The sequence below is a fragment of the Ceratotherium simum genome, chromosome 13, assembly GCF_057802395.1.
Source record: "Ceratotherium simum simum isolate JZ-2026a chromosome 13, ASM5780239v1, whole genome shotgun sequence".
Lineage (NCBI taxonomy): Eukaryota > Metazoa > Chordata > Mammalia > Perissodactyla > Rhinocerotidae > Ceratotherium > Ceratotherium simum.
The window spans coordinates 6062704-6090313 of NC_141912.1; the positions used below are offsets into that span (position 1 = coordinate 6062704).

General features: G+C 50.2%; 1 protein-coding gene across 1 annotated transcript; it reads right to left on the reverse strand.

The window, feature by feature from the left end:
- Positions 1-14381: 14381 nt before the first annotated feature.
- Positions 14382-23282, reverse strand: NRN1 (neuritin 1). Its single transcript, XM_004432147.2, has 3 exons — positions 23099-23282; positions 18800-18944; positions 14382-15563 (listed from the first exon to the last, which is right to left on the reverse strand). The coding sequence occupies exons 1-3, from the start codon at positions 23151-23153 to the stop codon at positions 15335-15337; spliced, it is 429 nt and encodes a 142-aa protein (XP_004432204.1). The 5' UTR covers positions 23154-23282; the 3' UTR covers positions 14382-15334.
- Positions 23283-27610: the final 4328 nt, after the last annotated feature.

The following is a 27610-nucleotide window of genomic DNA, read 5'->3' on the forward strand; positions in this document are numbered from 1 at the left end:
GTCCATGAGCAGCACCATCCCTTTGGGTTGGTAGGACTGAGATAGCGCCCAGGCCAGGCTGACCTGTATTTTGAAAAATCAAACAAAACATCCCCCAGGAGATTGGGAGGTGCAGCTAAGGTTGAGATCAACCCCACCTCCCCCAGGCCAAGATGTCAAAGAAGAGGCAGTGGCGCCCCCCTGAGGCCAGCCTGGTTGTGGTAGAAACAATTTCCCAGAGACCTTCAAGGGAGTAATGAATCTCCAGGAACAGAAGTCAGGTAGATGAGGTCTCCTTCACGTGGAAATTCTTCCTTGTCAACTCTGAAGGGCCAGGATTTGATTTTACTTAGGAAAGTGGCAGTTTGTTCCATGTTATATCATATTACAGAGAAAAAGAGATCTCTCGTTGGAATGATGTTTGTCAAAAAATAATCATCTGAGTTATTTCTAAGATAGTATTGTTTCCCACAAAGTGAATATTAATATATAAATACCACCTTATCCTCAACACTCTCTGTGCTTGTGCAGATGTCAGCTGGAGAGGGGCTTTGGGCTGGTGGTGGATTTGGGCTGAGCAGAGTCTGGACTATTCTACTGTAATCAGACATTGATTTCTGGGGATGTTGACTTGCCTGGGGTGCAGTCAGCTGACCTCCATGGTGGTCAGACACCCCCCCTGTGCCCCAGCACCAAGAGCACTGAGGAGAGACCAGGCCAGCCTGCCTCTCTCAGTCAGTGACTACCGTGCAGGTCCCAGGGAGGCCACAGCCGATTCTCTGGAGAGCGCCCAGCACTCACCACTCCGTATTATATTGAGACCTGCTTACTGTTTAAACCAAGAGAGACCAAGCTGTGAGCTCACTGCGGAGATAAAATCTGGGTGTTGCACTGTAGTGGTGCAAAGGCAGGGCAGGGAGCAGAGGGGAGGCCAGGAGGTGAAGCTCAGGATCTTTAAGAGAGAGAAAGCTTCACAGAGTGGCTGTCTGCCCAAGGCCTAGGGCACAGCTTTGCCCAAGGCATCGAAACTTAGAGAATGCAACAAAGTTAGATAGGGACTTATTACATCGTATGAGTGTTAAGTGCTTGCACTTAACCAGGCAATGTAATAGTGCCCGTTTGCTGGGGAGGGTTTCAAGGGAAGGTGGCTATCACTTTGCAATGGAAGGTCAGAGAAGGTTTCTCTGAAGAGGTGATATTGAGGTTGAAACTAAATGACAGGAAGGAAGTTTCCATGCAAAGATTTTGGGGCGAGGCAGAGGAAGTCACTAGGACAAAGGTGTTCAGGCTGATAAGCTTGAGGCATCAGGGCAGAGAAAGAGCTGGTGGGAGGTGAGGTCAGAGTCTACAGTAGATGATGGGTCAGGTAGGACAGGCATTTTATAGCAACAGCAAATGAAGATCCAAACCCTGATGAGTCCTCCCATCTCTTTGCTTTCCCTGTCTGCAGCAGACATATATCTGTGATGATATTTTTCACCCTGTTTCATAATGTCACACCTGCTTGGAAACCACCGTATGTATTAGCGAGCTCTTGGAGCCCACTGGCCCACTGCCAACTTCTTTCTTTTCATGTTGACAGCTGTATCGTAAAAAGACCCTAAAGGGAGATGGACAAAACCAAAACAGGCTGCTCTGAGGTATGTAAGTGTGAGCTTTGGAGTTACCACCTCCCTGAGTTGGATGTTTGGAGGGAAGAATTTACACCTTGCACATCCCTTGAGCAAGCGGCGATGGCTCATTCCTGCTGGGGTACAAGGCAGCGGCAGAGATGGCTGTTTTGTAGCAGCTCTGTACTTGCAAAGAAAGAAACACATATTCTTTAAAACAAGGCATTCATTTTGAGAAAGTATTTGTGTATTAATCCTTCTTTCGTCATGCCTCAATTCATAACCACACACAGGGACATGGCCATCAAAATAACGTTTATTTTTCTTTTTACTTGGGGTGCCCCAATTTTTCTCCTCTGGCCATGAGCAAGGCAAAAGAAACCCAACTGGTTTATTATGCAGGTTTATACGTGGGATTACTATAAAACGATGAACAGTTTTTCCATAAACTGCCTGAAAACCAGTCTCTTACATTATAGTCACAGCTCTGTAATCTTTGTAAGTTTCCACCTCAATGTTCTCTGTTTCAGATGCCCCTTCTAGAGGTCAGGAATTGGGTCCATTATGGCTAACCTTATACAGTGCAACCAACACCCAGGGAGGCTCTAAGGTGCCTGGTGACAGCTCCTGGGCCTAGTGGAGCCTGCCCTTCCAGCCTCTGCAGGCCATTTACACAGTTCAGAAGAAGCATTAGTGCTCCTGGTGTTAGATGCAGAGGGACTCAGGTACTGTCATCTGCCATCTAAAATTATTTGAGAATCCATACACTCCACTACCGTCCTTCTGCTCCTTTTAAAACCTAACAGGCAGGACCAATGTATAGTCTCCAAGGAAGAAACAGCGTCTTCAGAAAATAAGGGTAGTTCATGGAAGTGTCTGGTGCTATTACATGATACGTTCCACCCCTCTGCTGTCTTCTCTCTTCAGCCTAGTCTCTCTCAAGGTATGATGAGTCATTGATTATTTCAAAATGGTACAAATCACCAGCTGTTAAACAAGATAAATCCATGTTGTACTCCTGAAACTGATCTAATGTTATATGTCAATTATATCCCAATATAAAATGAGATAAACCCCCAAAACATGAAAAAATAAAGTTGTCATAGAAGCTGGAATGAAATTTCTCAAGAACTAATCTCTTTCTCCTCTTTGCCTCTATCAAAAGGAAAGAACCGGGGCAACCTTGTTGAAACTATCAGCTTCAAGATTTTGCATGGGTACAGGCCAGCAGGAAACAGCTCCCCAATTTTAGCATTCTGCATGGACTTCATCACTGCCCAGGCACACAGGCTCTCCCTGGGTACTGGTTATTAACCCTCCTACACATTTGGGTTGAATATTTCCAAACTAAGAAGGCTCTTTCGAAGAACCCCAGATAATTCAATAACCACAGCCTTTCTGATTCTAAAAGAATTAATGGATTTCACTATAGTAGAGTCAACACTGGGAGAAGCTGAGTCAAAAGTTAGCCTCACAACTAAGGGGTTGGGTTTTCATAGGCCTTAGTCTTTTGTTCCCTTTGATATTATTAAGCTCTTTGAATACTTTGGGCATAGGTATGACCAATGATGAGGAGCTCCCACATTTCAGGCACAATGATGAAAGCGCGAGGGGCAGTACAGTGGAGTGGTCAAGCATATGACCTCTGAAGCCAGGCTACCATGTTGGGACCCTGACTCTGCTAGTCACCATCTATGTGACTTAATTTCTCCAGGATTGAGTTTGCTCACCTGTAAAATGGATCACAATAGGACTTCATGGAGATGTGTGTGAGGTAAATGAGTTAACAATAGAGAAGCAGTCAGAACAGCGCCTGGTGCATATTATGTGCTCAGTGTGTTAGCTCTTTTGATTAAAAATGCTCTTTTGCAATTAATAAAAAGGGCTTTGGTGTGACAACTCTTTTGAAGAATTTAGAGTTTTGAACTTATTGCTATTGGAATATGTCTTGAAAGATGAATGTGGGAACATCTGAATTTCTCTTTCTCTAATCACAAACGACTACCATATGTTGGATATTTTATGTTTGAGTAGAGCCTTGTCAAATACGTACACCTTTATTTCCATTATCTCTGTTATTGTTCCCAGTGACAAATAATGTCCATTGGCTCTCAGCTCCTCAGTTGCCCTCTCTGTATCTTTTCTCTATTGCCAGGGCAGGAAGCTTGCAAACTACATTTCCCTGACTGCGTTGCCTACTGCTTCTTGTTAGTTTCTGCCAGTGGGAGGCTCTGGCAGGAGATTGGATGGTGGGAGGAAACTTGAAACAAGATCTTCCCCTCCAACTTCTGGAGTGTCTCCAGCTGTGCAACAGCATCCTCAGGGGCACAGTGGCCATGGCTCCGAGTAGTGCCATTTTCTCTTTTGCTCCTTCAGGCCTAAGCACTGCAGTGGTTTCCTATTGTCTTTGGATATCATTACTTCTTTTTCCTCTTCCAACCTTTCTAACACATTTTAACCAATCCCTTGTATTAACTTACCTCTGTTTGAAACACCTAGACTGTTTTTTGTTTTTCTGTTTGGACACTTACTGATATAGTCCCAAAACGCTTCACGGTACCTGATTCACGGTTGAGAGGAATCACTGTTCAAAGTATTTAGAATTCAACAACCCTTTCAAAGTATTTTGCTATTCATTAAACAATAGTTAAATAAAGTCCTTTCTTTTTTGGTCTCACAGACAAAACCTATCAAAATTCATGCGGACTTATGGACAAATGAACAAACACTGAAGAATAAAATGACAGAAAATACTAGATGCATTTTATTAGCTATCTATTGCTGTATAACAAATCTCCTCACACAGTGGCTTAACAATGGTCATCATTTATTATCGCTCACGGTCTCTGTGAGTAGGGAATCTGAGAGCAGCTTGGCTAGGTGGTCCCGGCTTAGGGTCTCCATAAAGTTGCAGTCAGATATCAGCTGGGCCTGCAGCCATCTGAAGATTTGACTGTGGCTAGATCTACTTTTCAAGGTGGCTCACTCACATGGCTGGCAAGTCAGTGCCGGCTGTTGGCAGGAGGACTCAGTTCCTTTCTATGTGGGCTTCTGCAAGGGCTGCTTAAGTGTCCCCATGGCATTGCAACTGGCTTCTCCCAAAGGAAGTAATCCAAGAGACCAAGGAGGAAGCTGCAATGCCTTTTATGATATAGCCTTGGAAGTCACACATCATTATTTCATTCACGTTCTATTGGTCACACAGGGCCAGCCCTGGTTCGTTGTGCAAAGTGACTAACCACAGACATATAGACCAAAAGTCAAGGATCATTGGAGGCAATCTTGGAGGCCAGCTCCCACATGCACAGTCATTGTGCACATAGGAGGTGATAAGAGCATAATCTGAGCGAAGCTGAGGCGTGGAAAAGTCTCTTCTGCCAACAAAGGAACAGGAAAGTTATTGATTTCAAGAGCTCCTTGGATGAGAGGGAGGGCATGGAAGGAGGAACACAAATCTTCCGGGTCTCCCTGTGGCCTAAGAAAAACATAACAAGCGAATGAAATGCTGAGTAAGGCGTTCTCAGAGACACGAAAAGGATACATCAAGAAGGAGTTGCTTCTCTTCTCTTTCCACCCTCTTGTTTTAGCTATCATTCATTTCTTCCCTTTTCTCTGCATGGCTATGGGTATATCTATTCCTTTGCTTCTAACCACTGGAAGGTACTCCACAGCATGCATCCAACAATTTCACACCTCCCCTCTCCTGGGGGTAAACACCTAGGCTGCCAGGAGGAGTTTCTGAGGGAGAAAAGGCATTATCAAGATGCAGCCCAGAAGAAGGGTTGGCATTAGCAACATCTGTCTTTATCCTTTCAAAATTAGAATGGACAACTACATACGTGTGAGGCAAGAGCAGCTGGAAATGTTCTTTATTCCATGAACATCTGTGCCAGGCACAGTGCTAGGCATTGTGGGAGATCCAAAGATTAATGAGACACAGTCCCTGACCTCAAGGAACCTATTGTATAAAGACAAAACGGACCAGCAAACTGCGAATGATAATACAAAATTAAGAACAAAGGGCCATAGAGGGGCAACCCAATAATTCTGACTAGGGGGTCAGAGAAGGATTCATGAAAAGTTGAGCACGAGCAGAGTCTTGAAGAAGTAGGAGGACGTCCACAGACAGAGGGAAGTGGGTGGATGGAAGGGCAATGTATTTTAGACTGGAAGAACTAACTGAGCAAAGGCATGCAATAGGGGAGAGGATGTGTCAGTTCAAGAAGGGGCAAGGAATTCCATCTGGCTGCAGTGTATGGTGGGGGTGTGGAGGGCTGTGGATGGGGAGGTGTCTGGTAAGATGAGATGAGACCAGATCCTGATGAGTCTTCAGTGCCATGCAGGGAACCTGAATCACTCAGCAATGATTCAACAAGGGGAAGGAAGTGAAGCTTCTTGAAAAGGGAAATGACATTATCACACCCATGTAGAAAGGAGAGAATCAATACAAGAGACACTGAAACCAAAATGCATATCACTGGTGAAGAAATTATGGCTATTTTAATTTTTCCCTTTTGAGTCACCTGCAGTTGCTAATTTTCCTACAGTGAATGTGGATTCTTGGTAAATTTTAAAATAGAATACATGGAATAATTTGTATATGGTAAAATACAAATGGGAGAAATGGAGGAGGCCAAAGAGAGTGCGGTGTCCGCAGTTGGTAGGGAGGAACCCGTGTCCCCAGCAGCTCTGATGGCCAGGGCTGGGGCAGGGAGGGGGCAGCTGGCTGAGGAGGAAAGGAGAATACTTCATTCACATGTTCTTCCAATTTGCTGAGTGTCTGCCTTGGGCTGCACACTATTCCAGGAGCTTGATGGAGAAATGGGTCAGTAGTGAGGGGAGAGTAGGATGGACAAGGGAAGGCGGTTATCTTTTAGGCTACAAGAGATTTGAGGGTGTTTGTAAGCTGAGGAGAAGGAGCGTTTGGAGAATGAAACCCAAGATAGCAAAGACTATTTAGTAGATAAGAGGCAAGATCCAAGAAAAAAATCAGACGGAATAAGGTCAAGGCCCCAAGTGCAGTGCGTGTGTGCATGCGTGTGTGTGTGCATGTGTGTGTCTGTATGTATCTGTGTGTCCTACAGAGAATAGATATGAATTAGAGAATACGTAATTATGAATATCTGTGTAAGTGGGTATACATGAATACATTTTGGAATAGAATATATAGCAACTCCAGAAAATAAAGATTTGGGCAGACCATTTTTTCTGCTATCCGCACAAGTGCTAAGGGCTATTCAGAAAGAGGAAAAAAAATATACAACAAATCCTATAGACAAAGAAATGGAGGAGATGGAGTTTGCCCCCTCGTTCTGTTCAAAGGAGCAGAAAATAGTGCAAAAAGAGGGCAGCAGAATGGTTGCACAGGAAAACGCTGCCCAAAGGCTGCTCTGTAGGAGGCAGTAGGTGTACACGATACAAACTTGACTGCCCCACGCACCCAGCAGAAAGCCTCCGGGAGACCTGGCCGGCACTCTGGACTTGGCGCTGATGGATGTGCCTCCCACACTTGCTGATGCTCTTTATCCCCTTCAAAGTTGCCTATTTTGAAGAATTTGTGTTTGGTCCGAGTTAAATGGACCACTTTGTGTGAGATTTCTCTACCTGCCTCAGGGATGGCACAATTCAACATGTTTTAGGCAAAAGCCTGGGGAGGCCACCAGCGAACCAGGGGGTCCCAGAGCCATTTTTCACAGTCACTCTCCAGGGCTCAGCAGACCCCTTGGAGGAAATGGAAAGACTGAGGCAGGCCCAGGCGCAGGAATCTGTGGCAACTCTGTCTTGGTCAGGCTGAAGCTAATTACCCCTGCCTGGCCTCGCCTGCTAGCTTGCTTGCTTAATCTTGCTTCTTTCTTAATCAAGAAGAGACTCCTACAATGGTGTCTTAATGTAAACAAAGCAATTTGTGACTTGATTAACCCAGACAGACAAGCGTGTCCTTTTCTCCCTCTCCTCTTCAGCAGGTTGGGACTACGCTAAGAAGTTTCTCTCCACTGGCAAGGCAGCGCCGCCTGTGGTCAGTCTGGTTTTGCTTTTTCCTTTATTTGTCACCACCACCCTTCCTAGGACACCCACAGCAAGTGATTGAGCCCAGGTGTCCCACAGAGATCAGACCCACTGCCTTCTGTGCCCTGGGTAGTATAAGAAGTTGGAAACACCACCACCATTAGAAATCAATTGAACACATGATTTGTCCAGGTGATAAGGTCTATAGCTAATGTTAGTGGCTGTGACTGATCAAGAGAATATCTACCTGGTGACAGATTTCATGAATGTACCATCAGACAATTTATCATTGTAGTGATGAACTTTTCACATCCAAGCAGGCCCGTGGCTGGTACAGAACCAAGGAACTTGCCTGCACCTCTGTTAAAGTACTGGAGGGAAAGCAAGCAAATGAGAGGCTCTTGCAGTTAAAAGGGGCACAAAGAAGGAGAGAAAATAATGGAAAGGTTCTATGCCAACACGTGAAACATCAATCCGATGTTTTGTTAGTTGGTCCTTTGAAGTTTACTTTCTAATGCCCTCGCTCTCTCACATGCGCAGCTGCCCTGGCTGAAACAAGGCTGCCCCCGCCCTGCCCCCAAACACTCCAAGAAGGCCCTGAGCAGACCCCAGAAACATACGTCCTGAATACCGGGCTCTCTGGGCTTGTGTAATGGATCCCTCAGCTAAAACTAGGATTTGTATTATTTTTCTATTTGCAACTGTAACAAATTTCCACAAATTTAGTGGCTTAAACTATGCAAATTTATTATCTTACAGTTAGTTCTGTAGATCAGAAGTCTGATGTGGGTTTCACTGGGCGAAAATCACTGGGCTGCCTGAATTCCTTGGCTTGTGGACCCTTTCCTCCATCTTCAAAGCCAACAAAGGTGGGTCGAGTCCCTCTCACATCCCCTGACTCTGACATCCATTTTTCACTTTTAAGGATTCTTGGGATTACACTGGGCCCTCAGGGGCGATCTAGAATAATCTCTTTATTTTAAGGTGAGCCGGTTAGCAACCTAATTCTATCTGCAACCTTCATTCCTCTTTGCCCTGTAACTAACATATCCACAGTTTCCAGGGATTAGGACATGACAGCTCTGTGAGGCCATTATTCTGCCTATCATAGGACTTGAGTTTCTTTGTTGTCTTTTTTAGCTTGTGCTGTCTCTCTTTTGGCTCCAAATAGTAACAGAACAAGCAAAGTGAAGTCTTAAAACAGCTTCCTGAAACAGATTAGTGCTCACATTTCACTTCCTACCTGCTGATTCCGGGCAAGTGGCTAACCTCTCGCTACACCTGTTTCTCATCTGTAAAATGAGGATAATACAACCTTCTACAGAAATGAGCGCAGGAAATGGGATGATGTTCGGGAAGCTTTAGTATAACGCCTAGCTTGTAGTAAGCGCTCAATAAAAGTAAGTTAACTTTTTAAAAAGTTAGGCAGAGCAAAGCAGGGGGCGGGGGAAGGGGCAGAGTAGCATAATCCCGTCTCTGTGCGCCCAATCCCCCGGAGCTGGTTGGGTCCTCCTCGTGGCTCCCTCTGAGTTGGTCCCGCCTGTGGAAGCCTCTTGGTCTCACTGGGCTGAGGAGAGAAAAGCTCCGCTGTCGTCTTTGCTGCCCTTCCTCCGAGGTGCAATTTTTTCTCGCCTTTGCTGCCTCCTTCCTTGTTCGCTTTCCATGCAGACAGGCCAGGGGGTCGCAGCCTTGGTATTGACTCACCAGCCCTCTTTGTGGCCGTAGGGAGGGGCGGAGCTCCCGGATGGAAGTGGCGAGGGCGGTGGGGGGACCTGCAACGGAGCCCCATCTCCGCCCGGCCACAGTCACTCACCCAGCACCCCGCAGCACCCACGCACTGGCTCCCTGAGGCGTGTGGATTAGATTAAAGAGCAAGAGGGTTTTCCAGGACTAATTACACCTGACTTTGCATAAACGTCGCTGCTTGCTGGGTCCTTGCTGCTGCCCGCGGAGGGGGACCCAAAGTCTAGCTGGGCCTTCCCGCCAGTCCGGGGGACTCTCTGGGGGCGATCATGGCCCGAGAGGGGCCCAGAGAACCAATGCGGGTGCCGCGGAAAGCCTGGCATTCCAGAAAGCAGCCAGGTTACCTACTGGGTTGACAAAAACAAAAAAGTCTTAACATACAGTGTTGACGAGGATGCGAGGAAACTGGGCACTCGACACACTTGGGGAAAGTAATACAACGTTTTCTGTTTTTTCAAATTAAAAGCACATATACATTTAAAAAATAACACACATACATACTACCTTTCTGTCCAGCAATCCAACTTTAGGGGAATCTATTCTATTGAAGAAATAAACATACTACTACATCAGGTTTTGAACAGGAATACTTATTACAACAATATTTGTAGGACACCAACAAACTGGGAAAACCGAAATGTTCATCAGTGAGTGGAAATTAAATAAATTGTAGTATGACCTTGTAAGAAATACTGTGTAACTATTTAAACGAAGGAGTTATTTGTTTAGCTATTTATCTTCAAGGATTTGGTAGAAGAGAAAAATATATCATAATTTTGTAAACAGAAGTAAACTCCCTGTCCTGCGAACGGGTAAATGTCATGTATATTTTTGTGAGCATGGAGATAGGAGCGGAAGGACACACGTCAGTCTATTAACGTTAGTTAGCGCAGGATGGGTTAATTCTTTTCGCTCCATGTATCATTGTATTGCTTTGCTGGTTTCAATAAATACGTTACTTTTTTTTCCCTTTTGGGAGAGGAATTTAATATAAATGGCTGTGGGGGAGGGGGAGGAAGAGAAGCTGTCCGGGAAGCTCCAGGAGGAATCCGTTAGTGCGGGGAGAACCCAGGGACCCGAGGTTGGGTGTTCGCAGGCAGGGAAAGCCAGGAGTCTGGCCCAGGTTGGGTCGGTGGGGTCCGGGGGCGCAATCACTGTCGAGCGGCTGACAATTCAAGGAGCTTATCTAGAGCATCCTCTGAGAAGGCCAGAGCCGGATGGAGCGCTGGGTAGCCTGCAGCAAGAGAAATTTAAGCTGCTGGACTACAAAGTATTAAATGAGGTTCTCTACTCGAGGTTGTTTTGAAGAATTCTGTGAGACTCGTCGGATGAAGCTTGTATGGAGGCCGGAGGAAACAAAAATAGTAGTAGCTACCATTAGGTAAGCGGCACGGAGTGCAAAAGCGCTTTACCTGTGTTATCTTATTTGATACAAAGTGCGACCCTATGACGTAGGGATGATTATCCCCATTTTACAGAGGAGGAAACTGAGGTACAGAGGGGTTAAGTAACATCCACGGTTACGCCGCTGGTAAGGGAGGTCTTCTGGCTCCTGAGTCCTCACTCTAAAGGCGATGTCCTCCCAGGTGAGAATCTGGATAGGAATGTTACACTCCTCCTCACCCGGTGGGGCTGGAGTGGGTAGATGGCCGGAGCTGAGGCTGGGCGGGGCTGGGCACGGTTTCCTTATTCGGGCGTTCGGTTTGGGAGCTGCTCCGGCCCCAACGACATGCTGTTCTTTTCCTTGGGGGACAAACACAAAACTACAGCATTACACAGCTCCCTGAAGCCCTGGCTTGGGTGGGGGTGTCGGGGGGATGGAGGGCGGCGAACCCAGTGTCTTCCTCCAGCGCACTGCTGCAGTCCTCGCTGCGGCCCCCACCCCCCTTCATCTTCAGGCCAGGGGCAAGGGGCGAGGGAAGCAACGCTTTGATTTCCTTTGGTAGGTGTTGGGGGGGAAAGAGCAGTGGGACAGTGAATCTTCCCTCGGGGCCCATGGGACAGGGTGGTAGACTGTTCCAGAGAGTGGACCCCTCCAGGACCACATGCACCCAGCCTGTCCTTGCCAGGGCGCCGAGCCTTGGGTGTCCGGGGGAGAAGGGGGGATTGGGAGAGGGAGAGAATGTTCGAAGACCTTCCTGGAAGCAGCTGTGCCAGTACAGGAGGGAGTTTCGGGAAGGGGGGAAAGGGAAGGGCTCCATCTCAGCCCTCCCATCCGATTTCTGCGGGGGCGGGGCTCCCTACGAGGGCTAGAAGCTGGCGCTCCCACGCGCTCCGGCCAGGCCTGCCCAGCCCCAAAGCGCCGCGACTCCTCTGGCCCTGGCCCTCGGGGCTCGGGCGGGAGTGAAAGATCTCTGGATCCGCAGAAAGAGAATCTATGCGGTGGTCTTGCGCTCATTTGCTTCTCTGAGCGTCCTGCATGAAAATAAGTGGTGATTTCATCTCTGTCTTCCATCTCTCCTCTACGACTCTAGCATCTCCAGCTCTCAATTTCCCCATTATCTCCTTCTGTTTCTTCTCTCCCCTCTGCTAACTCTACTTCTGGATCTGTTTTCCCCATTTTTCTCCACGCCCCCCGTTTTCCATGTACTTCTCCTCCTCCTGCTGTCTTCTCCTTCCCTCTAATTCCCCCTCCCAAGGGCTCCCTAGTTCTTCGGCTGAGGCTGGGGCTCTGGAGTTGGCCTGACATTTTCACGAGGATAACCAAACATTGTACTCAGTGAACTTCTGTATTTTGAATCTACTGGGGCAGGGGATGAAGTGAAGGAGGGTCGTTCCCCAATACCAACAGGTCCTCAAGGCCTCGAAGCCAGCGCGAGTGGGCCAAGCGGAGAGCCGTGAGCTGTGCACAGAGCTGAGTACGCTGCTCTGTGAGGTGGAGGTGGGTATGACGATCCCCTTGGTCCTGACGCCCACTCCGTCCCCCCATCTCAGCGATGGGGATGCTCACCTTGGTTAATATCTCCCTGAGCTGGGAACTGGGCTTACCGCGTTGCTGCTTAAAAACAATAACATCAGCTAACATATGGAGATGTCATCATGATTAGACAGCAAATTATAGTCGAAGACGGGGCGAAAATAATCTAAACAATCACCACAACCAGATGAAACGTTCTCTGAAGAGATGTGGCAACCCGCGTTTCCGAGACTCGCCGCCTTGCGTTCCTGGGGCTCTCTCCAAGTGCACGTGAGCGTGGTCCCCGGCCTAGGACAGGGCGAGGGAGCCCCAAACCCGTCATCGAGCTTTCTCGAGACTCCCCGGGGCGACCTGGGACAAGGCGGAGTGGGGACGTAGAAGGACCGGCGGTGGGGCGCCCTCCCTCTAGGGCGGCCCTACCTGGGAGGCAGTTGCAGCCGCAGGAGGACGCGGTTATTTGAGAAGAACCCTGTTGGGAGAGCAAACAAGCCTGAGCTCCCAATCCCGGGCGCCCCCCCCCCCCCGCCCCCCGTCGCTTTAGTCCCCTCTCTCAGCCTCGCCTTCTTCCAGATTTGGAAGGAGACTGATTTTTAGGTGGGAGCCCGCGCTGCGGCGGGAGGGGCGTCCTCCGTGTGAAGCGGTGGTCTCCCTCCCCACAAAACCTGGGGAGAAGTACACGTGCATTTTCTTTTGGCAAGCAAGGGGCCCAGTTGTGCGCACTGGTTCTCCCCCAGTTTGAGGAAGGAAAGATATCGATAGGAGGCGGCGCGCTAAGGCAAAATGACGGAAGACCCTCCCTCTTTCTTCTCGTTCTCCTCCCTCTCATTAAATAGATTCGTATTTAAAATAGGCTCAGATATTTTAATTTGAATTCCAGGGGTTGAGCTCGGGTTAGAATCGTCCTATTTATACTTAGACCTAAAATAAGCGCTGAAACGAAACGATCAAAACCAAGCTCTATTTTCAAAAACAACTAGCGTTCCCCGGTGGGTGCCCACTCCGCGCAGGCAGCGAGCGTCTCCTTTGGTTTTGACTGAGAAGCGGGGATGGACGGAGGAGGGGGCTGGGTAGAGGGGTGGCGGGTGAAACTATTCCCAGGAGTGGCCGGCGTGGCGCGTGCGTGCACCGGCCGCGGTAATACATGCTGCCATTAAGAATCCCGGCAGCTTCCAGCGCTCGGGGCGCAGGGACGCATGTGTTGCTGGAATTCAATCCGTGGGGGGAATGCAGATTGGGCTGCGACCTACTGGGTTTGATTTATGAACTGTTACTCTAGCGATTGTTTACACATTGCATTTCAGAGCCCCCACGTACTGTTTAGGCGCCGGCCGGCAGGCTCCGCGGCGCAGGAACCCGCCGCAGCCCCCTCGGCCTCCCTCCACACCCCAACCCGGGGACCCCACAGCTCCCTCCCACCCTCGCCTTCTCCGAGAAATCAGATATCGATTTCATTGAACCCAGAGACGTACATTCGGTTCTCCTTCCCCCAGCCTGCTCCAGTTCTGCAGCCCTGGACCCCGGCCTCCTCTGCTCGTGTTTACTCCCGAATGTTTACTTCTCCGTAAGGCCATGCGGGGCCTATAAATAGAAGAGGCGGAAGCAGCTCGACTGCCAGATCGATGGGGTCCCGTCTCCTCGCCATTTCAGCTGAGCTGTCTTATTAATTATGAAAGGATTCACCTGATCCCTGCCAGGGACCACAGCCTCTCTGCCCCTCTGCTAGGGCCCTTAATGGCGGTTCCATCGCAAGCTGCTTCCAGCCACCTCAGAGGAAAAGGCGAATCGTGGTTAGGGCTCGACCCGCCTGGGGCGGGGGCTGTGGGCCGGCCACTAGCAGGCGGTCTGCTTGTGTTTTCTCGGCTGCGCGCAGGCCCAAGTCCCCCAAACCTCACCTAGAAAAGATCTCTGCTTTTTATTTAACAAATATAACTCCCTCTTTTTCTTCCTTAAACAGAATTTCGGGGAAGTGGCAAAGTGTCCTAGTTGAGGAGAGTCTGCTTGAAGATGCCAGGTTATCCAGCGGCTTAACAGGTGAATTTATCAGCCAGCATCACGTGCCCCTTCAGGTGACCCTGAGGACTCGGCCACGAAAGCAGACTCGGGCAGGAAACACACGACACCCTCGCTTCAAACAATAACTTTTATTTTATACTTCTCTATACTTTGTAGCAAATCTTTTTTTGCTGAATTTAATTTATAATAAACTTTTTAAATTACGTCTCTCTTTTTTTTTTTTAAAATCAAGGCTCGTTTATGTCAAAATCTTTTAACTATATTTTAGGTTAACATTTAACATCCCCCCTTGTGATGTATTCAGGTATTCAGGGTATTCAGGTATTACTGTGTGTGTAACAGCTAAAACAAGAGGGAAAATAAAGGCAGTGGACTTGGAAAGATGCATCGACAACAGCAGGGGAAGCCTAACCTCTCAGTGACGTCAGCAGCGTTTCTTCTGGCAGCCTCTACCTCTACCCCGAGATTCCCTCCATCCTTTTCCTCTCTCCCTCCTATCCTTAAAACACAGAGCCAACAATCTGTCTTTTCGCTTTTCTCGAGGAGAAATGTGCAGTGGAAATGATCAAAACAAGATACTGTGGAAGAAAGACGTGAGTGTGAATTATTCACCATATTCTTCCCTCTTGGACATCTCTCTTGAATTCACTCCCCTGGCCTTCTCCTCTCCTCTCTTTCCTATGAGGAGGAGCCCATCATTGGTCATGTGTTAACATGATTAGTATAGTAGGTGGCCCAGGGCCATTCCTGAGATTCTTGTGCCAAAAAATAAAAATTAAAAAAATGGGGTGGGTTTGCCGTTTTCTTATTTTTGTGTGAAGACGGACTAACGCTGAGGTCCGATTTTGGCTGTGATTGCTCGCTCACTGATTGGTAACATTTGGCAAATAAAACACCAGAAATCAAACGAAATCAAAAAGAGAATCAGGATTTCCCACAATCCTATATGCGTGTTTTCAGCATCACAGAGAATCAAACGTCCCCAAAGAACGAATGGATCTTCCTCTTGATTTCCGGGAGCATGGAGTGAGTGTGGGTGGGTGCGCGGGGGGAGCCGGCCCCGCGCTCAGAAGGAAAGCCAGGTCGCTAAAGCTGCCGAGAGAGACACCAGGAGCACGGGGAGCGCCGGGAGCAGGGACCCCGCCGCCCCGTTGCCGCTGCCGCAGAGTTCGAATAAGCTGCCTTGGATGTTGAGGTTTTTGGATTCTTTTCTCAGTTTATCCCACATATCTTTCGCCCCTTCCTGGCAATCCGTAAGGGCTGTGACCGTGCAGCTGTGGAAATCCTCCCAGTATCTGGCGAGGAACAGAACAAAACAGAAGCAGGTTCACCTTGGGCGCGGAAAGGACCCGGGCCTGTGCCTCTGCGCCTCCCGGGTCTCCGCCTCGCAAACCTCCCGGGGCGCCCCTCCCTTCCTCCTCTCCACCGCCCCGGCGCCAAGTCCGAGCAAGGTCGGGCCTCGCTGCACCCCGGCCCACCCTAGAAGCTGCTGTCCGAGGGGAGGGGCCGCCCCTTTCCGGGTCTGGTTTCTCTTCCCAGGCGCCGGGCGCGGACCCGGCAGCCGGGAGCCGGGCTGTACCCGCTGCGCCGCGCTGGCACCTCGGCCTGCGCAAACAGATTGCTCGTCCTCCTCGGGGAAAGCTAGGAAAACAGTGTTAAGCCTTGCAAGCTGCTGCCCATTAATGCCTCTTAGCTTGCGAGATGGGTTACTTGCTCCGAGCACGGCCCTCCCCTCTTGGCTTCTCACTTTCTCCTCCCCCTCGCCCCTTCTGTCTCCCTCCCTCTCCTCGCTGCGGTACTCTCTCGCCTTCGCCCTCCTTCTCCCCCTTCCCTGCCTTTTGTTTCCCGCTCTCTTATTTTCCCTTTCCTCTTCCCTCCTTTGTCTTCCTCCTTTTCCCTCCTCTACGTTTCCCTCTGTTCAGTTCTTCACTTCCTCTTCCTCCCCACTTGTCTCGGTCCTCCGCGGCCCATCGCCTTGCTCTCCACAGTCTCCCGGCTCAGATTCGGTCCCGAGACACCTGCTACCTCTCCCCTCCCCAGGGTCGGTGAGTGTTAGTGCCCGAGCCCCTGGGGCCGGCTTTGTAGCCTTCTCCTGCTGCTGCAAACCCCAGTGCTCCTGGCCCTACGCGCTTGGTCCCCCTCTTCTCCCCTTCCAGAGTCTTCTTCGCGGGCTTGGACCCCATGAGACCTTCCCCCCACGGCCTTCGGGGCGTCGTGCGGAGCCCCCAGGCCGAGACTCTCGGGCTGGCGAGGTGCCCCCGCTGCCAGCCTTTGAGGGACCCCTCTCCTCGTCCTCCCTTCCCGCCTCTTCCCCGGAGCCTCGCGCCTCCCTTAGCCGCTTCCTGCTCCTGGGCTCAGATCCGAGCCCCGCCCCCACAACCTTCATCCAACCTGTCCTTTTTTATTGTCCCCTTTTCTTCTGAAAACCCAAAATAGATCCCGAGACTAAATATAATTCCAACCCGTGATCGATTCCCGGGGCGCTGTCTCCTTTCGGTGCTGGGTCGATCTGTGCGTCTCGGTAACTCCGGGCTGGCTCCGCTTCACCCGGACCCTTAGCGCCAGGTCACCAGCAACTGTCCTCCCCGAAATTTGACTGTATTTTCTCCTCTCTCTCCCTTCTGCTCGCTAGCCTGGACTGTAAGCACGTTGAAGGCAGGCACTATGTTTGGTTTATGCTTGTTTCCACTCCTACTCCATCTTTTGGCAAATAGTCAAATTTTAAATGCTTGTTGGATTGTCTCGAGCTCTGGCTGTTTTCTAATGACCTCTGTGAGTCTCCAATTTATGAGGACTGAGGGGCTTGGATCGCAGGGCTTCCAGGTTCCTCAATTTGTAATAAATAGCAAGATTTAAAGAAAGCAAGAGGCAGAGGGACAGACAGCTCTCTGCGAAATTGTACCTCCCAAAGGATGTCTAAATCTCTCCTTTCTTTATGCATGCCCAGATGAGGACAGGACTTCTGGAAGAGGGACAGGGTGGAAAAGGACATTCACATGGGACTGAGAGGAGGTGGTTTCAGCAGTGTGTTGAACAACCAGTGCCACCAAGGAGTGTGAACCTCCACCCAGCTGTGGCCTGCGACCTCTGGAAGGGGCTCTTCTCATTTCCATTTTCCAGGACAAAAGTCCTACTAAAAAATTAAAATAGCTTCAAATAACCAAGTTCCAGCAAATGATGGAGGATTTGGGAGCTGATCTATATTTAACCTTTCCAGCGTTATAGATACATTCTTACCTATCATCAGACATTTGGAATTAAAGGAGGTGGGTATGCATCCCAGACCCAGCTTTTTGTCCCTTTCCTGATGGGAAAGTACCAGCCACTTAGCTGCTGTGGCTCCTGGTGGATGCCACGGTGGTTAGGAAAGTGCGTAGCAAAAGTGACCCCCATTTATTCATAAGTTAAACAAACACCCCAGAAATTAGGGAGAGAGGAAGGACTTCACAGTATAAAAAGGATGGTACAGAAAATGGTCACTCCAAACTATAGGGAACAAGGAACACCTCTTGCCTTGGCTTTATTGGAAGGGCCATTATTGGGGAGGGGTGTGTTTACAACTGTTTTTGAAAAATAAAAGCGCACGCGAGCCCGCGTTTGTGTGTGTGTGTGTGTGTGTGTGTGTGTGTGTGTGTGTGTTGCAGAGGATGGAGGTATTTCTACCCTCTGCAGCAGCTAAAGTGTTGCTGGCCCACCAAAGAAGGGCTCTGCTAGCTACCTCATTTGCCAGTGGAAGCAGCACTTTCCAGCCAAGCTCTGGGAAAACACGACTGGCCCTGGCCATGAACTCCTTCCAGCCCTCCTTGGGCTCTTAGCTGCCCTGGCCTGGGGATATCGTGTAGTTGCAGGAAGAGGGGTGGGAAGCAAGGAGGGTGGTTACCCTAAACCTCAGCAGAATCAGCTAAAAACTCAGCAGAGATGGTCACTGGTCCCCCAGGACATACTTCTCTTGGGAAAAGTCATTGGAACAAAACAAAATATTCTTTCAGCCTCTCTCCCAGAAAGAGGAAAAGGGACCGGAGTCTTCTTGGTGTGTACTGGAAAGGAATTTTATCAGGAGAAATGGACAAAATAGGCAAGTGACTTTCCCTTTAGGCAAACCTAGCATTACCTAAAATGCTCCTCAAACCCAAACCAACTATTCTTCGGAGAGTACTCGGCAGGCCGTTCATTCATGCAGAAAGAATGATGAAGACTGCTTCAAAGCAGAGCGAGGAACTAGTAGCACCTCTCACGGCCCCTCGCCCTGGGTTCCAGCGCGTTGAACGCATGCGCCTCTGTGTGTCCGGGTGAGGATGCGGAGGGCTCGGACTGGGCCCCAGGAAAAGGGATCCTCCTCTGCCCATCCCAGACCTTAGGGTTCCCTTGGGCAGTGCAGGCCCCTGCCAAGGCCTGAGGGTGGGAGCCAGAAGGAGAGAAGGAGGGGATTCGCGCTGGCACGGAATACAGAGCGCTCGCCGGGAGGCAAGGAGCTCTTGGACCTCACCAGCGCCCCCCAGAACAGAAACCTAGCAGGCCAGAGAGGACTTACGTGCACACGGTCTTGATGTTCGTCTTGTCATCCAGGCCCTGCGGGTAGTTGGCCATGCTGTCGCCCAGCTTGAGCAAACAGTCCGAAAAGCCCTTAAAGACCGCATCGCACTTGCCCGCTGCTCTCACGGCCTGCACCAGGTACGCTGCGGGGAGGAGGGGACACCGGTCAGCAGCGCCGCGACCCCGCCCTGCAGCCCCACCGCCAGCCCGCCCCGGACTCGGTGTGGCTCAGTCCCAACGAGCGGTTTCCACTAGCGCCCAGCCTCGGGAGGTGCCAGTGTTAAAGGTGAATGAAAGATGCGGCCCAAGAATGACTGGCACCCAACCACGCGTCTTCTGCCGACTGTCGGCGTGTGAGCGGGTGTGGGTGCGGGGTAGGCGAGACCATTCCTTCCCCGCAGCTCCCTCCCCATCTCGTTCTGTATCTTTTTCTGTTTCCATCGCCCCCTCTTCTCACTTCTCCCATCTTTTCTTTCTTTCTCCTTACTCCCTCCTTCGTTTCCCAACACTTTCCCTGCAAGCCTGTCAAGGCTCTAACAGTGCAATCTTCCATTCTGAGGTGACAGAGGGGGTCTCGACAGCAGAGTGCAGGGGTGAGGAAGGGGTGGGGAGGCGGAGAAGCGTGGAGCCACGCAGATGAACTTAATGCCACATCGCTAAAAAGCCTCAGGCTCGGTGCCCAGTCCTTGGTGGGCGCTCAGCAAACACTGCTGAATGAATAAATTAATAAAGTCTCTGGAAGCCACCAGTAGCCACTGAAATGGATTGTTTCCTCATAAAACCGATTGCCTACCGTGGAGTATGTGTTCCAAGTGAGATCATCGCGTGCACCTTCCCCGCCCCACTGGAGAGAGAGCGTCGGAGCCTGGGCAGGGGTAATGAGTGGTCCGGGGCAGTCAGGGCCGGACAGGGTCACGGCTGTGCCTGAGTGGGTGCCCGGGGTCAACTCCTCGAAGGCCAAAACGTGAGCCTCAAGTGCCCCCCGCTTCCCACACACCCTTAAATCTCAGAAAAACTGGCCACCCCTCCCGCCAGCAGCGGGGTAAGACCTTTCGTCTCCAGGCCTTAGCCTTGTGGCTGAGGGCCCAGGTGGCTGCCACCTGGGGCTCTTGGCCTCTAGCTCGGGGTTTCCTCCAGGGAGGGTGCTGGACGGTAAGAGGAGGTGAAGCTGGAGGTGATGGAGGAGGAGTAAGAGAAGGAGGAGGAGGAAACCCAGACCGCACCGAGGTCCTCCCTCCTGGCCTCAGGTCGGCCAGAACCCTCAGCGCCGGACCGAGAGACAGGCTCTAGGCCGCGGGCGCAATGCCGTGGCCATTGCTTTCCACCCCAAGGCCAACGAAGCAGGCTAAAGGCTCCGTGGCGGGTGGCCAAAAGCACACCGGGCGCCAGGAGGGCGCGCGAGAAGCACAGATCTGCGCTGTTGGGGCGAGGGAGGGGAGAGAAGAGGCGAATCTTTTCAGAATCGAAATCGTCCCCGAGCTCCCACCCCTTCCTGGGCAGTGTTCTGGCCGCCAAGGCTTGTGTGTGAACGTCTCCGTGGAGAGCCGTCCCCCGCCTCCCCCCCCCCGCCCCGCCCCCAGCCGCCGGTCCCCGAGAGCCGGGCCAGACGCAGACACGGGGAAGGTGACCGAACCTGCAGCAGCCTCCGAGAGCGCACCGTTTGCAGTTGCTGCAGGAAGAACCAGGCGGGCCTTGCGCTTTCTAATCCGGAACGGGAAGCACTGGGGAAGGAACTAGGGTTAACTGCGACCTCGGCTCGGGCGGATACACACACCTTCACAAATCTCCTGGTCCCCCCTGCGCAAAATATTAAAAGCTCTTGCGACTACAATATCAAATAGAACACTGAGATAGAATAAACCAGTAAACGAATCTTTGTTCTAATAGAACGCGGTCACAATGAACCCTACACCTCGTGCTCTATAATGCATACCTCAAACGCAGCTTTGCAGCGAAGAAACGAAATAAAATAGTCAATCCTTACGCCCAGCTCCCCGTATCTCCTTACCCCTTATGTCCACCCCCAAAACTCGGTGGCGAAAAAGTAGCCTCTGAGATGCACTGCCATTTTGTTGAAAGGGGAATTGGGGCTCGCCGGGGGCGGGAAGCGCTCCTGTCACGTTATCTTTCCAGGAGCTGCTGGAGAAGACCCTCCACACCGCGCATGTGTGAGTGGTATGCATGTGTAAAAGAAGTCGTGAAAATTTCTGTTTTTTGCAACTATGACTCCTTGGTTTCTAGTTGGCTCGGGGAGGCTGGGAGCTTGCGCTTGGGACGTGTTTTGCAGGCTCACGCATCCGGGCAGGTCGCAGCCCACACGACCCTCCCTGTCCTTCCTGAACCGGCTTCAGCGAGGCTCATGGAGGCGGCCCGGGCTCCTTCCATGTCCACTCCGGTGTCCGCGTCTTGTGCCATTTCCATTCGTTCATTCATTCGTTCGACCTCTCATTCATTCCAAACTTCCTCCCGCCGTGTCTTCATTTGCGTTCACCACCCTCTCCACCTCCTTGTCCCCCCCAACCCCCACTTTTCTTGCCAAATGTCAACGATTTGGGACAGCTCCCAGCCATGAATTAATAAAGATCGAGACTCTGGTGCGGGAAAGGGCAGACATTCGGGAACAAATATGCTCAATTTCAATTCCATAGCCAACAAATGGTCATTTTCGGGCCGAGGTTAATATGTTCCAAGAGTATCCCGCATACACCATCGCTGTTTATTACCCCTCCAAAGTAAGGTTATTTTCCACTGGGAAAACAGAGCCCCAAACCTTCTCCGATTAAAATCCCTATTTCAAACACAACTGATGTCTCTTGCTCTCTAAAAATTTGCAGGCTAATTGCAAAATGCCACATTCACTTATTTCCAATATTTAAGGGATTTGCTGCAATTAGAAAAATGTTCTTTATTTATTGCAGCTCTTTGCACTAAAGTCACAGATTCAAAACAAACAGATTCAAAACATCAAGCCATTTCTTAGAATTAAAGGAAAATGCCAACATCCTGCATCCACACACTCTAAAATCTAATAATGTTCATGCAAAAAAAAAATTGGATACTTAAAATCATGTCAAATGCATAAAAAACGTACTGCAAAGAATCCATTTTAACGTATAGATAACTCCAAACTCTGGTTCCTCCACACCTCTCATGAAGAAAAATGTTATGCATTTCGTCTCTTGCCCCAAACCAATTCCCTAAAGCACCCCCCCCAATACTGCAAGGATTTGTCTGCAAAAAATGCTACAGCCTGAAAAGATGGGAGGCAATAATTCCCTCGGTCTCCAGAAAACCCCTTTGAAGAGTTTCTATTTTTTCTCTTGTCCATTCTATTAATAATCTGCTTCACTTTCACTTTTAGGCCAGTTAATTAATGCTCTGACCTGCACCAGAGAAGGAGGTTTTCTAGTGCTCCCCTCCATAACGTCTTCTTCATTCTGGATGGAAAAATGTGAACTTTTAAAAGCCTCACATGACAGTGTAACTAGGACTCAACATTCCTTAACATAAAACGAGGACTAAATAAATCCGTCCATAATCAACCCCAAACAAACAAAAATAACAAACACCCGACATGGCATATCGCAAACCCTCCTTAACCCTTTCCTATATATAAAACACAGATGCCTATGTGGAAAGAACAAGCAAACGTGCATAGAAAATTACATCCACGTATATTTGTCTGATTTCAACCTCTTCAATGATAAGCATACTAAAATATGTACTTTGGGGTTCCCTATTATTCTCAATTTGCCCCCCAGCCGGGTCTGCGGTGCCCGGTGCAAACGCTGCAGCTAGGATATGGGGGGTAAGGGGACGGGAGAATGACAAAGTTCTAAATGCAGCAGTCTGAGCCCCGGAATATATTTGCTTTCTGCACATAAACTTTCCAGTTCCAGCTGCCTAGCCATCTTGTTTCTGCATTCACCTTTCGACCCTTCAAAATGATACCTTGCAGTATCTCAGGGGCCGATGCATTGCCCCAGAGCGCACCAAACCCGGTCTAACCCGAGAGAGGGAAGCAAAAATGGACGTGTGCTTTGGCAAAAAGGGGGGAAAACCCCTTCCTGAATACTGCCGGCCGCACAAATTTCCTGGCTAACGTTTAGAGTCTCTTTTTTTAGAAAAACCAACTCGGGACGCACAAGTCCCTAGGAGACGGTGCCCCCACCCTTGGGGGTTTGCCGGCTTCTCTGCACCCCCGGGCGGCCCGAGGGTAGTCGGTTCCCCTCGGCGCCTTGGGCCAGGCCGGCTGCCGCCTGCAGCCCGCTGTGAGCCCGGCCGGGCGGCCACTTACCTATTTGCACCGCGAGGATCAGTGAAATATATCTGCCGTTCAACTTAAGTCCCATCCTACGTTTAGTCAAACCATTTGCGACCGCAGACCTTTAAATAGTTAGTTTAGAGAACGTGGGGGAAAGCTGAAAAATAGGCATTGCCAACAAGTTCCAGGAGCGACGGAGACTTTATGCACGGGGAACGCAGAGGGAGGAGAGAAAGAGAGGGAGCGAGGAAGAGAGAGAGAGGAGCGAGAGGAGAGAGAGAGAGAGAGAGAGGGGCTGGGGGGGGGGTGGGAGGAAGAGCTGGGAATGGTTCACTCCATTAGGAGGGGGCGGAGGAAGTACAGCCTCACGCCCACGAGCAGGCCTGACGTGGGGGATGACACGGAATGATTTTTTAAAAATAAAGACCCTTAGTAGAGAATCGCCATTTATAGTCATCAGAAGCTGGAATTAATCAGATATCTCCAATTAATGTGCGATCCGAACGAAATCTCGCCTCACGGGGGTGACCACTTCCCCATCCCCGCGGCCCCCTCCCGCCTCCTCGCAGTTCCCGGCCCCCCCAACCCCGCCCCCTCCCTGCGCAGAACCGGGGCTCCCTCTCCCCTCCCCGCCTGGAGCCAGGGAGTCCTGGCGCGCCCACTCGATTGTTGCAACCTGCTCCCCCTCCTCCACCAGTTCAACAGCGAATCCAGCCCCGTCCCTACGATGCAGTGGGGTTTAAAGGAGCGGGAGCGGGAGAGGTAAAAACAGCTAAACCAGCTCTATTAATTTGACATCCTCCCTCGGCCGCCTGCCCCCTGCTCTCGCCTATCCTCTTTTTCTCCAACCCAGCAGCTGAGCTCTGGGCACAGCCTGGGGCGCGTGAGCACACACTCACGCACACACACGCGCCCGCCCACCCGCACACACTGCACTCGAGCGCGCGCACACGCCCAGGCCTCGGAGGTTTGGTCTGCACACGCGTGCCCTCTGTGAATTTCACCACCTCAGACGCCCACGCGGGCGACAGCCCGCTTCACGAGACACAGCGACACCTGTTTTGGGGGGCGGGGAGAGTATGGAGGAAGGGGACTCTACAAAGACAATTTTCGGAAACTAGATAGAGATTCAGTAGGACAGCTTTAGGAAATTTCCGAGGCAATCGCTAGTATGCGGGCTTCTTTCTAATCCTGATGCGCCTCTTGGGGTTATTTGTTGGGCCGCACACACGTACGCACGCGCACACACGTACATCACGTAGGCGCACACACACCCGGCCCCATACACACCTGCACTGTCTTTTGATACTCAGGCACAAACCCTGTGTAGACGCAGCCTACTCTGCAACGAAGTCCTTCTGCAGCTGCGTCTGAGCTCCGTGCAAGGTGCTATTGACGACAGCTTGAATTAAGAATGAAAAATAAGCAGGGCCATTTCTTTTCTAAACGCCGTTAGGCTTTGGTTTCCTTCCCTTGATCTGCACCAAAAGAAGCCTAAATCCTAGTTTCTTTAATCAAATGCTAAAGGCGGCATTGGCCAACTTTAAGCCCGTGAAGATAAAAAAAAAAAAAAAAAAAAAAAAGAAAACGATTCCCCAAACCTTCCAAAAATACACTAGAAAACATCAAGGTATTAGATAAGCAGTAGAATTGCAAACGGATTAAAGAGATATCGAATCGAATTCACTTCTCCATGCAGCGTGCCACCTGCGCGCCCATCTCCGGGTCCCCACAGTCACTCAGCCATTTGGAGATGCATAGACAGAGAAAGGGAGATAAAGGGGTAAATTAAGGGGGGTGGGACACGCTGTGGAGAGTGAGGGGCTGAGGCGGAACGCGGGGGTATTGACTGCAGCACTTGATGACTTGCAGCGTCTGCATCAGGCTGCCCCTTCCCCGCGCCCGGCTCAAGCTGCAGACCGGGAGATGCGGGCCCGGGGCCCAGGGGCGGAGCCACGTAGCCCCACCCCTTGTGACTTCACTGGGCCGGTGGGTAGGTCGGCAGGGGGCCTCGCCTTTCCAGCTTTTGGGGCCTTGTGCATCCTCGGGTGTTTCCTTTCCCTGCGCTCGGAGGCTCCTGGAAGAGCCGAAAACGTGGGCGGGCAGAGGGCGTGGCGGGGGCCGGTGGCGAGAGGGGGGCGTCCCTCAGACCCGCCCCCGACACCCTCCAATAGCAGGGCGGGAGGTTAGTCCGAGGGGCGGAGCCTCGAGGGAGTCGCAGCAGGCCCCGCCCGCCCCGCCCCGCCCCTCGGGTCCCGCGCGCTCTGCCGGCCCAGCTTTCCCTTCCTCTGCCCCGAGGAGCCATCCGCTCCACGCTCCGACTGTTGCCGAGGCGGGGCTGGGAGCAGTTTAAGATTTCTTTTGCCCTTAACGTCCTTGCCTTCCTCCTACTCACCTACCACCCACCCCCAATCTTCCGAAACGTCGTTTTCTGAGAGTGCCTTGGGATTCCTCCCCATCCCATCTCCAGTCATCTCGGACTTGGGGTGTTGGGGGTGTGGGAGGAGGCAGCGCTTAAGGGCTAAGTAAAGCAGAGTGAAGCCGCGCGCGCGTGCGCACTGCCGCCCGCGTTCGTGCTCTCGGACCGGTCCTCGAGGATCTCTCCCCGCTGCGCCGCGCCCGCCATCCCTGGAACCCGGCTGCTCTTCCTCCCTCCTTTTCCGTCTCCTGTGTCCCAGCCTCCTCTCGCTGGCGTGGGTCGTTTTGAAAGTGAAGAAGTGAGAGAGCAGAGTTAGTACTGTACATAAATGATATTGGGGTGAAGGGTTGAAAGCGGATGCTAACGGTGTTTTTTTTTTAGTTCTTATTTTTAAAATTACAGGTCGTTATGCAGTCGGGGCTCCACGCGAGATTGGTTCTTTCTAGTTCCTTAATTAAAGGGAAATGAACTCCATGTTTGCCAACGCATGCCGACTCTGGGGACAATGCTGACAGTGGCAATGTCCATGGTTGAAGGCGGCGTTGGAGAACGTTTCCTCCTTTCTCTTTTTAATTTGAAACGTCCACCTCACATCATATTTGAGGTGAAAAAGCAATGAACTAGACTGGAGAAACCCAGGTCCTAGGCCTTGTGTTGTCAGCATTGTCATGACCTTGGTTGGTCCCCACACTTCTCTGGGTTGCGGTTTCCTAATCTGAAAAATGGAGAAGACAGGACTGCGACGTCTTCTCCAAGGCGGTTTTCACCTTTGAAATTTTGTGAACTGGAGGAGAGTTTCTAGAATAACACGGATGAGGTTGGGAGGGGGGATGTGCAGCCCAAAGAATAAAGTCCATGCCATAATGCTTGTTACAGGCTAACTTCTTGCAAAGGGCACATTTCCTTTTGATAAGCAATTTTGTTTCAAGTTAAAGAAACAAACACAGTTCAGGATAGGAAAAAAAGCCATTAGTGCTGTTTGGGTCTGCATATCAAATTGAGCCAAAGGTGCCCCTAAAGTAGATCTGCATAATTAAAGCATAAATATACAAGACCTCTTGTCCCTAAAACTGCCAGAAAGAGATCATGTCTAATATTAAGCCTGGTTGGCACCAGCTTCCTTTCTCAGTTCATGTTTGCTGCAGCCCCAGTCTCAACAAATGGGCGTGCATGTTCCACACACATGTGAGTGCCCGGTGTGGGCCAGGCCCAGGGCTCTGTATTCTTGCCTTGGCAACGGGGCAAAGCATTGTGACAGTTGACTCCCCAACTCTCTCTACCAATCCATCGTAAGTGGACTTTCCAGAAGCTGCCATCTCAAAAAACATCCCTTTGAAATTATTTGCAAGAGCAGTTGCCAGGGCCACTAGGAAATTCCACCTCTATCTTCTTGGTCAGAAGAAATCCAATGCTATATTAGAATGGATTGGTCTAGCAATACATCTCTCTCATAAATTTAGTCTGTCATTTTTTTATACTTTCAACTAAAACCCTTAATCAAAATATGAATGTAAATGTATATAGTTCTTTCATTTAAAATAACAACTATACCATACTTAATCATATACATTTGGAGGGGAATGAAATTTTTGTGGCGATATATTGGTAGGGGGTCCCAATCAAAATCCACTTTGGGGACCTGGGTCTCCCTTTGCATCTGCTACTTGATAAGGTGATTTTTCACTCTTTGATCACTGCTTCAAAATTAGTTGAAACTTCTAGACCTTAAATAGATGGAGGACTGAAAAAACTTGATTCTAATGCAGAAATTTGAATTCTGGGAGCAAATGCTGTGTTTGAAATATATGAATGTGATTAGCTTTCCATTTTAAAATCAGTGTTTTATTTAAAAATTAACATTTTTATTATGAAATATACACACAGAACAATGCACAAAACAAAGATGCACAGCTCATTGATTTATCACAAAGTGAACATCTGTGTGGTCTGCACTCACACTGAAACAGTCAGAACAGACATGACAGCTAAATGCAACCTGTATTCCTACATAAGATCCTAAACCAAAAGGGCCAGAGAAATTGTTGGGAGGGTTAGCAAAATCTGAGTGGAGTCTATGAATTAGACATTAGTTTATACCGATGTTAATTTCCCGATTGGAGAGCTGT

Bases quoted from the DNA above. Each gene is read 5' to 3' on its own strand.
- NRN1 (XM_004432147.2), bottom strand. From the start codon at position 23,153: ATGGGACTTAAGTTGAACGGCAGATATATTTCACTGATCCTCGCGGTG. The intron at 18,945-23,098 runs GTAAGTGGCCGC...TCCTCCCCGCAG, and splicing joins GATCCTCGCGGTGCAAATAG to CGTACCTGGTGCAGGCCGTG. The intron at 15,564-18,799 runs GTAAGTCCTCTC...GTTCCTCGCCAG, and splicing joins AACATCAAGACCGTGTGCAC to ATACTGGGAGGATTTCCACA.